General features: G+C 51.5%; 1 protein-coding gene across 1 annotated transcript in view; it reads left to right on the top strand.

Moving 5' to 3' along the window:
• Positions 1-13,066, top strand: part of MARCHF4 (membrane associated ring-CH-type finger 4) — a 104,896-nt gene that overhangs the window by 74,533 nt on the left and 17,297 nt on the right. Inside the window, exons 2-3 of the mRNA XM_007462854.1 lie at positions 4,963-5,118; positions 10,701-10,893. Of these exons, the coding sequence (XP_007462916.1) occupies positions 4,963-5,118; positions 10,701-10,893 (349 nt within the window). The remainder of the gene's footprint in view (positions 1-4,962; positions 5,119-10,700; positions 10,894-13,066) is intronic.

Genomic DNA, 13,066 nt, shown 5'->3' with positions numbered 1-13,066 from the left:
GAAAGAGGGCCCCCAAACACTCTCAGTGATCCCTGGTAACACAGAGGACAGTCCTGGGCCAGAAGGGAGACCTGTGTTCCGACCCCTTACCCACCTCACCAGGGTGGACTCTCTTAGGCATTTCTTTTATCTCAACCTCCCTCTAGGCTTAGTTGACCCTTTACTTAAGGCATGGCTCCCGTCTTACCTATTTGATCGTCGGAGCATAGATTAGAGTTGTAGTAGAAAAAACTATGAAACTAAAGTCCTTATGGAAGGAGAGTTAGAATTGGAATATTTTCACAAGAGGACTTACTTGGGCCAGGCTCTGTGTCCAGCACTTTGCATGCACGATCTCACTCCATTCTTACAGACAGGCTTTGAGGAGGTAAGAGTTGCCTGCAATGGAAAGACGAAGAAACAGAGCCTCACAGAAGTTAAGAGACTTGCCCAAGTTTGCACAGCCAGTAAGAGCTGAAGAGGCGTTTAAACCTAAGGACTTGGTCTCCCAAAACCATGCTCTTCACCTGTCCCTTACACTGTGCCCCATGGGGGCCCGGGGATTAGAGAAGATCCGTCTTTCTTGCCTTAGTCATTCCCAGGGTGGTCTCTGGGCCCCAAAGCTCCAAGCTGTTCATTGAGGAAGTGTCTGGTGCCCTTTGCATTTAATGAGCTGTTCTGTGCTGCGGAGTTTACTGAACACTGCAGACAAGTCTGTAAGAATCCTCCAGCCCAAAGGTTGGACCCTCAGGAGCTGGGCCAGAGGGCCCTGTCCTCTGCCTTACCCTGGTGCCTGTCCAGCCAGTAAATGCACCTTTATTGTGCAGCTATGACGTGCCCAGTCCTGTGGGTTATGCAGGAGCACCCCAAATCCCAGAGTAAACAACTAAAGACTGATTAAGGGCCAAACTGTGGGTGATGACGCAGGGAGAGAAGATGGGTCTGTAGCTGGCCGTCATGGGAGACTTGGCGGAAGGGCTGGAGCTGGACCACAGAAGAGACCCATGGGCACAGGTGCGGGTTCAGAGTCTGATGTCAGAAAGACCCGGCTTTACATTCTGGCCATGCCACCGGTTGGCTGAGTGACCACTTTTTTAAAAAAATTAATTTATTTATTTTATTTACTTATTTTTGGCTGTGTTGGCTCTTTTCTGCTGTGCGCAGGCTTTCTCTAGTTGCAGCGGGTGGGGGCTACTCTTCTTTGCGGTGTGCAGGCTTCTCATTTTGGTTGGCTTCTCTGGTTGCGGAGCACAGGCTCTAGGCGCGCGGGCTTCAGTAGTTGCGGCGCACGGGTTTAGTTGCTCCACAGCATGTGGGATCTTCCCGGACCAGGACTCAAACCGGTGTCCTCTGCATCGGCAGACAGATTCTTAACCACTGCGCCACCAGGGAAGTCCCTGGCTGAGTAACCTTGAGGTGGTCATTTAACCTTTTCAATAGGGGTCTCTGTTATACGGAGAGATGTTTATCACCTCAATTTCCACGTTCCACCGTTTTAACCTTTAATAGAGTTTACTGCAAAAACACCTTCCTTCAGTCTAACCTGAACCTGTCTGGCTATTGGCTCATTTCCATTTTTCCTTTCTTGAAGAAGCAGAGGTTGACCAGTCAAAGATGCTACAGTGTCCAGGTTCAGGCCTCTTAGAAGTCCTAAACACAAAAAAAGATTATGGCCCTCCTCCCCAATGTTCATAAAAATATGCTAAATCATAAAATTAAAAACTTACGTGAATGCCAAGGTTAAAACAGCTTCTCTGCAGGTTCTTCTTTCTAAAATCCTGGATTGCCTCCTACATCGAAGTTAAACTTTTCTAACAGCTTTGGTGTCCTTGCTTTCTAATATTTGTGGCACCGAAAGCAAGTCCCTATCCTGCCTTTTGGGTTGACTGGTGCCAAGGGAAAGCGTGGGGGACTGGGAGCTCCAGGGGAAACTGCATACCTTTGGCCTCTCGGCCTGTGGCCAGGCACTGGGACCAGGCCAGGTCATGCTGCCTCCTTCTCCAGATAACTCGGGGGCTCCAGTGATGGTCCCACATCCAGAGCCACGTTGGAGAGCCCAGGTCTTGTTATCAGTTATGCCTGGCCAGCGGCTCTTCCTCCCTTGTCTCACTGCTGCTGTTTGGAAAGCAAGGAGAACAGCCTTTGCTGTTGTTTGGCACCGTTGCCAGGGACCGGAAGTAATGTCTCTTACTTGATTGGCAATTTGGCACGGCTGCTTAACAACCCGACTAATCAAACCCAGCTCATCCTTTAGAATTAACCAGCCTAAGAAATACTTCCATGAATAATGAGGGCTTTTGCCTCTCCCTCAGCACCTCTCCCCAACCTCCCCCTCCTATTTTTTTCTCAGAGCCACACGGCAGCTTCTCAATACCAAGGGCCTCAATGGCTGTGGTGGGTGCCCAGCAATGTGGGCATCTCCTGCCTGTTCTACTTTTCTCCCTGGAGCCACCGCTGCCCACCTGGAGCCAGAGGCTGGCCATGGCCTAGAGGAGCAAAACCTCTTATTCATCAAACAGCTGTGTGCACACTGCACTGTTAAAGTTGGATGGAGTGTGGGATTTCCCTGGCGGTCCAGTGGTTAAGACTCTGCTTCCACTGCAGGGGGCGCAGGTTCGATCTCTGGTCGGGGAATTCAGACCCCACATGCCGTGGGGCATGGCCACAAAAAATAAAAAAGTGGGATGGATTGTCTAATTGTTTCAGGCACCGTACTAGGTGCTAAGGGTGCAAAGATGGATATAAGATACATATTGCTTCTGTAAAGGGTCACACTGTAGTGACCCAGAGACACGTGGGGGAAGTGCTCTCACAGCGGGTATAGGAAGGCTCCAGGCCTTCAGCCACAGTGAGGGGGCCTGTCAACACTGGAGGATCAGAGTGGGGAACCAGGGAGGACTTTATGGGGATGAGGCACCCTGAGCATTTCTGCCACCATGTTCCTTCATTGTACGTATATACAGGGAGTGCTGGGCACTGAGTGAGGTGCTGGGGTCCCAAGGTCAACAAGATGGACATGGTTCCCATTCTTATGGAGTGGGCAGTCTCATCCCCGTTCCTAAGGGCCAGGCAGGAAACCTGAGCAGACACCTGACTTATGTTTTCACTCACTCAAACACAAAGGTTGTTGAGGACCTGCTGAGAATAAGCAAGGCGCTGGGGAAATGGGGTGCAAAGATGAATGACCGCCCCCATACCTGCCTTCCAGGGCTCCTCTGGGAGGTAGACAGGCATATGCAGAGAGCCTCATAAGGTTGTGCTGATAAGGCCCTCAGTGATCAAGGCATTGCACTCAACCAGAGAAATCAGGGATGACTCCCTGTAGGAGGTGGCTTTGGAACCATCATGAAGACAGAGAAGCAGTTGGTGCCAAAGGTATACCAGGTGCCAAAGGACACTCTAGAACACATCCAGGCCAAGGGGCAGTCTTTGAATGATAGAATTGAAGTGAAAGGGAAAGATGATTCCAAGCATCTTGGGAGGAAATGGCTGGTTCTACAGTCTACGGCCAAGAGCATGATTAAATATACAAATGAAGCTCTGTAACTTATAGGTCAGGAGCTCCTGTGCCTGCTTATTCGAAGTTGGGAACAAGATGTGGTTTCCTGAATAGTGAAATCCCCAAACTAACAGAGACATGGCTTAAGTGGCCGTATCTCAAATACATCACCGTGGGGAGTAGGGAATGGGGCTGTGCATGGCAGCTCCTGGGTCCTTTGATAGGAGCGAGGCAGAAGACATTTTCCCAAAATAGATGAGTTGGGGGAGGGAGGGCATAGGAAGTAAGGAAGGGGGAGGCCATGGGATAGGTCAGAAGGGAGCACAGGTTGGGGAGTTGGGTGGGCCCCACTGCTAAAGTCCCTGAGAAGGTATATGAAGGCGTTGGGTGGACAGGAGTCAGCAAGAAGAAATGATAGACCCCGAGTGAGGAGGGAGAAAAAGAACACACAGGGGGAGAGAGGGGAAAGGGAGGGGAGAGGAGAGAAGTGGAGTCAGCGAGGGAGGCTCAAGGAGGTCCTCTGGGGCCGCAGCATCAGGCCCAGCAGGAAGCAGATGCAGGCTTCAGTCGTGGTCATGTGACGTATGGTCGCAGGGTGCTCTGGAGACTGAGTCCAGCTCTGCGGTCCACTCACAAGGGGCTTCAAATCCAGCCACCGTCTTTGCCTCCCTGCTTCGAGGCCTGCGCCAGGCTGGGCTTCCCAGTCACTCCCAACCAGGCCCAAGGGACGTGCCCAGAGGGCCCCAGGCCTTCAGAGAGGGCACCTGCCCAGCCTCCTAGGTCCCCAGGATCCAGGCCTGCCTGCTATATTTTTGTCACTCTGGGACCAGGGGCAAGAGGCTTCACAGAGGGGACCTGGGTGTCTATGGGCTGTCCTTCAGAAGAGTGCAAGAGCTCAGGACCAGAGCTCCGGACTCAGGCAAAATGATCCTCACGACATACTGTATTCAAAACTTGGATTCGCTGTTGACATTTGACTATGGGGATATTTTACATTAAAAAGTGCCACCTAGATTCCCACATGTACAGCTGATAATGGCTGTCCCTGTAACTGGGGTCTGGGCCCTCCACTCCGTCCTAATCTCCACCAGCTGGCTTCTGTCACTTGTGTCGCCTGTCTGGCCCTGAGAGCATTTGAGTTTGAGACCCCTGGCTGAGCCTTTAGAGAGAAGCCTGTCTAGGCTGACACCCCCTTTGGATGGCAGAGGGCTTCCACAGAAATCCCCCGACTCATTTCCACAGAAACCCTAGGACTTGGGCAGTACAGAGTAGGAGCTGGGGGCTCAGAATTGTTAGCTGACTTCACGGAAGCTGGGGATCTGGAGGCCAGGCCTCCCCGCTAGTGTCTGGGGCCTCCCAACTAAGCCTGCCCCGAGACAGGGAGGGCTGGCGGGGGCAAACCAGCACTCAGGCGGCCAGACCCCCAGCGCCACCCCCAGACGGTGGGGCTCGGGCCTCACCACCCTCCGCCTCTCTCCCTGCAGGGGGAGCTGCTGAGCCCGTGCCGCTGCGACGGCTCGGTCAAGTGCACACACCAGCCTTGCCTCATCAAGTGGATCAGCGAGCGGGGCTGCTGGAGCTGCGAGCTGTGCTACTACAAGTACCACGTCATCGCCATCAGCACAAAGAACCCTCTGCAGGTACAACGGGGGGCTGCCCGCTGGGACGCTGGGGCTCCGGCCCGGGGTTTCCCACACCCCCTGGTTTTCGGCGGGAGGACAACTTCACCTTAGAGTCTGGGCGGTTTGGAGAAAAAGAACGATATGGGCCAGGTGGGCGAGACCGCGGATGGCAACTGGGCAGGAGGGGGTGAAAGAATTTTTGTGTTTTCTCTTAAGCCTCAGCCAGAAGAGGAGAAAGGGACTGGGGCCAAGAGAGAGAAATAGATATAGAAGTAAAGAAATGTGGAGAATCAGATGAGAGAGAATAAGTGAGCTCATGGATGACTGAATGAATGGATGAAATCAGAAAGATAATGAAAAGGAATAGGAAGAAAAGAGGGGAGGAAGGGAAGGAGGGAGGAAAAAACAAGGAAGAGCAGAGGACAGACGAGTGCAGGAGGGGGAAAAAGATAGGGTGGGAGGGTGAGGAGAAAGACAGTGGTAAAGCTAAGGGCGGAAAAGAAGAAACAAAGAGAGAGGAGACTCAGTGGTACTTTCCGAACTTGAATGTGTCATTCACCTGGAATCTGGTCAAAACACAGACTGTGATTCAGGCACATGGGGTGGGGCCTGAGATCCCGTGTTTCTAACAAGCTATCGAATGATGCGGATGTGGCTGGCCCACAGACCATCCTTCCTGTGACAAGGGACTAGAGAAAAATGGAGACGAGACAGGAGAGGCAAGCAGAGGAAAAGAGAAGAGGGGGCAAAAAGAAGGAAGAAAGAAATGGGAGAGACTCTGAAGAGCTGTCTGTGAAGGGCCAGGGCAGGGGGGCCAGGGCTCGGGTGGGCTCTGCGAAACAGATTCACACAGGGTCGGACCCGTCAGAACTAAGGGCTCCCCCACCGTCCTCCCCGACCCCTCCCGCCCTGCCTGGATACATCCAACACCCCCAAGGAGCTGGCAGGCCCTGCGCCACGTCGTAAATCCTCCAAATCACACAGCTCCCCCTGCGAGGCACACACACAGAGAGAGCGCTTTGCTTCTGAAAATACCTCCACAAACGCACGGTCAGCCAGGTAAGCTGCCACATAATCAATTAACCAGCGCGCTAGTGAGGGTGGGAACTCAGCAGCTTGGCACCCGTTGCCTCTCTCCTCCTCGCCGAGGGGGTGGGAGGGAGTCAATCCTGCAGCCCCAGGAGGGCAGGTGCTCTGGGGGTGATGGTGGCATGGGATCTTTGCATGAAGGGCAGCTGGAAACAGCGGGGAGGCTTATTTCCGGAAGGAGGCATTAGAGCCCCCAGGCACCTCGGCCATCCTGATAGTGTAGCAAGGGGTCAGAATAAGAAGTGCCTCTCCCTGCGCTGGTTCCATCTTTAGCCATTCATTCCAAAATCCTGAAGTGTCTTAAAATAGCAGTGCCGTGAGGGAGCTGACTCCACGCCCTGGAGTGCGTTAACTCTTCCCTTCCTTCTCAGCTGATTCAAACCTTGGAAAAGGGTCAGAGTCCAACCCCACAAGCTCACCCCCAAGTGCCCCCCTGGCCCCGCCCTTGGCTCATAAACAGGAATCAGCCCTCGACACAAAAAATGAAGAACCATTTAGGGATAACTTTTTCCTGGGGGTAAAGGTCATTCTAATGTCATAAGTGCGGTAAGCAGATGGCAGTACTGACAAATTTGATCTATGGCTTTATTCTTAAGTTACTACCGTGTCTTTAACGGTGAGTTTTTAGTCACTGGAGACTCTCTGATTCTGTTACTTGTGGATTGTGAGTGGACCATCGCATTCCATGGTGTGTGCTCGGTAAATGCCGTTTCACTTTTCCAGATAGTACCGGAAGAAGAATGTAGTCCGGACTGGCAGCAGTGTTGTGTGGTTGTGGCCCAGATTGTCCCAACTGCATGTCCTGGGCTCGGGCTCAGCCAAGTGTGAGACGGCTGCTTGCTCAGCCATGGTGGGGCAACTTGTGCTCTCCCAGGCGAGCCCGAACATCTGTGGTACAGGATGGAGCAGGCAGGCCCTACCACGAGCGAGCAGAGCAATGGATGGGGTGCCGGAGTTACCTCTGCCGTTAGAGTAGGAACGTTTCTTCCAGGTCTCAGATCTCTCACCTCTTGGTTCATGCCCCACACGATGCTGTGAGAAACAGTGGACAAGACAGCACGTTATCTCAGTGACCCTCTGCAAGCTCTGTTTCTAGAAAGAGCCCCTTGAGAAAGGAGGCATTTCAGGGTAGCCTTGTGGTCTCAAGGTTCTGTGGCTGCTTCTCATCCTCTTTGCTACACCTGAACTGCAATCATATTAATGAACATTTAGTTAGTGCTAACTGGGGACCAGTCAATGTTCTAGGTATTCCCATACACTATCACATTTAATACTGAAAACAACCCAATGCACTATTATTATTCCCAGTTTACAGATGAAACAGTAGAGGCACAGAGGAGTCAGCAGTTTGTCCAAGGTCACCCTGGTGGAGCAGGGTTACATCCAAGGGCTCTGACTTCTGAGTCTGGCCCTAAACCTCTACCCTGCAGTGCCCAGCACGGAGTTTGCTAAGTACAGTTATAAGTAGGCCCACCTTGACATGCCTAGCTGTACTTCTGCTGAAACATGATGAAGAACAGAAATGATGGCAGCGTGTACCCTTCAGAGCACTGATTAATTTCACTTAACCATCACAATACTCTAGGAAGCAGGAGGGACCAACTATCTCCACTTTTTGGAAGTCTTGATGATTTTTTTTTTAATAATTTTTTTGGTAAATTTATTTATTTATTTATTTGCTTTTGGCTGCGTTGGGTCTTTGTTGCTGCGCGGGCTTTCTCTAGTTGTGGTGAGCCGGGGCCCCTCCTCATTGTGGTACGTGGGCTTCTTATTGTGGTGGCTTCTCTTGTTGTGGAGCACAGGGCCTAGGTGCACGGGCTTCAGCCGTTGCAGCACACGGGCTCAGCAGTTGTGGCTTGCGGGCTCCAGAGCACAGGCTCAGTAGTTGTGGTGCATGGGCTTAGTTGCTCCGTGGCATGTAGGATCTTCCTGGACCAGGGCTCGAACCCGTGTCCCCTGCATTGGCAGGCGGATTCCCAACCGCTGCACCACCAGGGAAGTCCCTTGATGATTTATTGACTTCTACTAGGTCACAGTCCACAAGCTGGAGAAGAGCTGGGTTAGGACTGGGTCGCCTGGCCCTTGCTCACTTCCCCTTCCTGTCGTAAGGAAGGAATCATCCCGTCTTCATGCGCTTTCCTCTTTGTCTCTCCATTTGCTGCACTGCAGGGCATGGAGGAGTCTCAGGACACTGCGATCAGGATCTCACTGGGGACAAAGCTCTGGGGGTCTGGCGGTGGCACAGCCTGGTGCCTCTGGAGCCCTTCTCCGCTTCCCAGCCTCCCTGGGAGACTGCAGAGCTCTCCTGTCCTCTGCTTTCTCCTTGCAGCTCTGTGGAGCCTCCCGTCGGACACACAGGAGAGCCTTGTGCATATCACCCCGTCCTGTTCTTTCTCCTTCCTGCTTCAAATTGTAGTCGGGAGCGCTGTTTAGTTTCCTCAGGGGGCTTAGGGGCTGGTAGGAAGGGGCTTTAGGGATTAAGGGGAGCTTCCTGTGCCTCTCCATTTGGGGTTTGTGAAATCTGGAGCAGAAAGGGAGGGTATTGATGTCACAGTGGTGGAAACAAAAAGCTCAGTCAGGAGGCAGGCTCTGGAAGAAGCATTTGTTGTCTAAGAGAGGAGCCTGTTGGATCAGGCCATCTTCTGGAAAATGCCTTTGTTATGTGTAACCCTAGGCTGGAGAGTGGAAAATGTAGAGGCCCAATTACCTGTGATGGGATGCGACCTGTATAATTAAGTGCAAAGGCTAATGTCCTACTTCTAGACTAGCAAGCAAAATGTTTTCCAGTAATTACAGTTCCTTAGGGGCCTCTGGTCAGTCCTGGCTGGAGCCAGAATCAGTGCTTCCATCCAGGACATTTAATGTGCAGGGAGGGCTCACTGTTGGCAGAAGGAAGGTTGTCCGCCTTTCCTTGAGAGTTCTGAAATGCCTCCTGAAATGCCTCCTGGAGATGCTCTCTCCAGGGCATTATGCAAACTGCTACAGTCAGGAGGTAGTCCTTCCCTCCACCTTCCCAAACCTGGTCCTGTCACTTCCCGTCTTAAAACTGTTCAAGAGGGCTTCCCTGGTGGTGCGGTGGTTAAGAGTCCGCCTGCTGATGCAGGGGACACGAGTTCGTGCCCCGGTCCAGGAAGATCCCACATGCCGCGGAGTGGCTGGGCCCGTGAGCCATGGCCGCTGAGCCTGCGCGTCGGGAGCCTGTGCTCCGCAACGGGAGAGGCCACAACAGTGAGAGGCCCACTTACCGCAAAAAAACAAACAAATAAACAAACTGTTCAAGAGCATCATGTTTACTCTTATGATAAAGTCAAAAATCTGTGCATGTTCTTCAAGCTCCCACGTGGTCTTCCCTTCTCACTTTCCCAGTCGTCTCACCCCATACTCCCTGCTCTCTGCTCCGCCCTCTCTGGTCTTCTTCCAGGTTTTCATGTTCACCAGGCTTTCTGCTGTCATAGGGCCTTTGCACATGCTCTTCCCTCTACTGGAGCATGCTTCCCTCCTCTCTTTGCCCAGTAAATTCCCAGTCAACTCATTGCTTCCTCTGGGAAGTGAAACCCCCTATCGTAGGCTCTCACATGCCATGTCCCTCCCTTTCTTACTCCAGATGGATTGCTGTAGTAAATAATGATTTGGTTGTCTGTGTTCCCTAGATGAAAAGCCCTGTGAAGGCAGAAGTCTTGTATGTTTTTGCTTACTGCTTTGTCTTCAGCACCTAGCAGCATGCCTGACACACAGAGAACACCCAGTACATATTTGCTGAGCAACAGTATGAATAAATTCCAAACTAAAATCCAACTCATGGCTCATCTAGGCCTATGCTACCTGGACCCGCCATAGACTCATAGAATTTTGGAGTGGAAACCCACCCACACCCTAGCCTTCAACCCATCCATCAATACTGCTATTAGCATAGTGCTTTTTTCTGTTTAAAACAACCCCTGAAATCTCAGTGTTCGTGTACGGTCAGTAAGTTATACTGTTTTTCTTACCTGTCCCCCACATCCTGTGTCCTCTCTTTGTCTGTTGAATTGGTCATCTCTAGCATGTATATTAAATGACATGCCAAGTGTTGTTGCAGAAAACAAGTGAAAAAAAGAAAAAAAGAAAAAAAGGCCTGTGCCCTCTCAGCACCTGTTAGTGAGAAAATAATGTGTTGCTCAGAAAAGAATATTCTGGGGACCGGAACGCTCTGCATTTCCACTTTTTCTTCCCATTTTTCTGTCTGTATCCTCATCAACCACAAAGGCCTTCCTTCCCAGCCATGCCTGCCCAGAACCCCCTCCCTGTAAAGACTTCTGATCATTTAGTGTGATACAGGTTTCCTCCACATCAAAAGCACAGTGTCAGCCTCAGGAACTTGCAAAAATAGCCATCGCATTACAAGTTGGAAAGCCCAGGCTTAAATCCAGAGGCGAGAGGTTGGGGCAGCAGAAGGAGGACGGATGAGAATGGGATGGACGTGGGGTGAGGGCATCCAAGCAAGCGCTAACCCGCTGTTCTCTTCTCTGCAGTGGCAGGCCATCTCTCTGACAGTCATTGAGAAGGTTCAGATCGCAGCTGCCATCCTGGGTTCCCTCTTCCTCATCGCCAGTATCTCTTGGCTCATCTGGTCGACCTTCAGCCCCTCAGCAAAATGGCAGCGCCAAGACCTCCTCTTCCAGATCTGCTACGGGATGTATGGATTCATGGATGTGGTGTGCATAGGTGGGTCTGGGGCTGGTCTCTACCGGAAATGGGGAGCTGCGTACTGATGAGTTAGACATATCCCTCAGGGTCCCTCCCTCTTGAAGGTCAAAGCAGAGGTGGCACCAGGCTTGAGACCTGTGAGCTCAGGAGGGGCCAGCGGCTTAGATTTGAGGGGTGAGTAGAGAGTAGGAGGAAGCAGAGCAAACGAGGAAGATCTAAGTGTTTCCCAAGCAAATCTGCCCTTCCCAGTTGAAGATAAGAATAAGGAACCTTGTCCTAAAAATATCTGAGAAAGGTAGGTTGGTCAGTCCACCTGCCTCAAGCAAGTTGTGGAAGGCCTCTTATCTGTTGTGTGCACCACCGTTGCCAAGTCATGACAAAGGATGCCTATACATTTAATTCCGTTCTCTTCACAGCAAAATGCCCAGAAACAGCTATGATGATACCTGCTCCCTTTTTTCCCCAGCTTTCTTTAAGCCTATTAATGCCCAAGCTTTCGCTAGCCTAGTGGTTTGCAAAGTGTATATAGTTCTGGGGTTCCACACACAACTTCAGGAGCCACTTTGAGGAGTGGAGAATAAAATGCTATACAGACAGGCTCTGAAACGTCACCCCTGCTTCACCCTGAGCTTCTGCACTTTCATCTGTTTATATATGTGTCTGTTCCAGGTAAGGTTTTGTTTTAAAACCTTCAGTGTTTTAGCAAAAGTTTGGAAACCCACCACTGCCGTTCCTGCTTGTTCCCTTACACCATTCCCAAATGTACGTTCCCTCCTCTTCCATTATGTTAGGTTGGTTGGTGGAGGGCTCTCTGTTTTTCCCAACAGATGAGTGTGGCTGTCAACTCTGAAGTCTTCATCCAAGTGACTGAGGAGGTGGGGAATGACCCCGGTTTTCTCTGAGTGAATGAAGCGTGCTCAAGCCCTGGTCATACACCCCAACCTGGACCTCTCAGGTTAGCCCCTAGGCTGCAGCACTGAGAGTACCAGAGTTCCACATTTGTCCTCGCCGCACATCAGTTTGTGTATTATGTCAAATATGCTACACTACTCTGTTTGGCAAGAAAACATCTATTAGCTAGAACTGGGCTGAGAGGGTGTTCATTTTCTTTGGGGTCCTTTAATACTGGGAATCAGAGAGGCCTGGAGAATTGCATACTGATTACAGCAGCCAGAGACCAGTGATGCTGGAACTTGTAAACTTGTCTAAGCATCTTGCTGCCCCTCCCTGCTGGCTAAACTCCACCCTAAGTACCTCCACCCTAAGTTCAATAGCCTTTTAAATACGGCCTGTAGGCAGTGAAAGAAACAGACCACCCAGGCTTGGAGGCCTGTGCAAGAGAGAGGACTGTGGATGGGGAGGAATTTGACTTTGAGGCATTCTAATTTAGTTCCCTCTCCTACCAGACTCCTTTCCTACTGCTGCTGAGGCACAGGCTGTTGATGCCAAAAACCAGGTGTGTCTCCATATGGAGGTGTGTGGCTCTGGCATGGAAGCGGAAGCAGTGGAAGCCTTCCTGTAGGGGCCCTTCCAGCTGCCCTTCATTCTCCTTCAGGCAGGCTTTTGATCAGTCCCTGGTGTGCGCATCTGCGAGACATGCTTTCCTGTCACGTGGTGTATGGATCAGCTTTGGCTGCAGTAACAAACAACTCCAAAATCGTACTGTCTCACAACAAGCATTTATGTCCCATTCATGGGTCTGCAAGATGGTTTGGTTCTGCTGGGCTTGGCTGGACTTAGCTTCTGACTGTGTATTGGGTTCAGGCCTTCTCCTCATGTTGGGGCCCAGGCTAATGGAGCAGGGACTACTGGGGTGTGTTCTTCTAGCCAAGCACAGGAGCACAGGAGTATGGGTGGAAACTTGCAGTGCTTCTCAAAGCTTCTGCTCAGTACTGGCACCCTGTCCCTTCTGCCCACAGCCCATGGGCCAGTGAAGTCACCAGTAAGCTCCTCCCCTGGAGGGAGCGTGGGTGAGAGAGAGAAACATAAATGCCATCTCCCAGTCAGGGCTCCATAGATTTGAAAACGGAGAGAACGGGACACAGGAGAGAATTGGTCATGTGATCGACCAGTGCAACTCCCTTGTTTTGAAGTTGAGAGAACAGGGGCCCAGGGAAGGGAAGTAATCTTCTCAAGATTGCTCAGCTGGGATTAGAAGCAAGGTCTCGCAGCTGGCGGTCTCACACTCTTT

This window comes from Lipotes vexillifer, unplaced genomic scaffold (assembly GCF_000442215.2).
Source record: "Lipotes vexillifer unplaced genomic scaffold, Lipotes_vexillifer_v1.1 scaffold1518, whole genome shotgun sequence".
NCBI lineage: Eukaryota > Metazoa > Chordata > Mammalia > Artiodactyla > Lipotidae > Lipotes > Lipotes vexillifer.
This window is presented reverse-complemented; position numbering and strand designations above follow the sequence as displayed.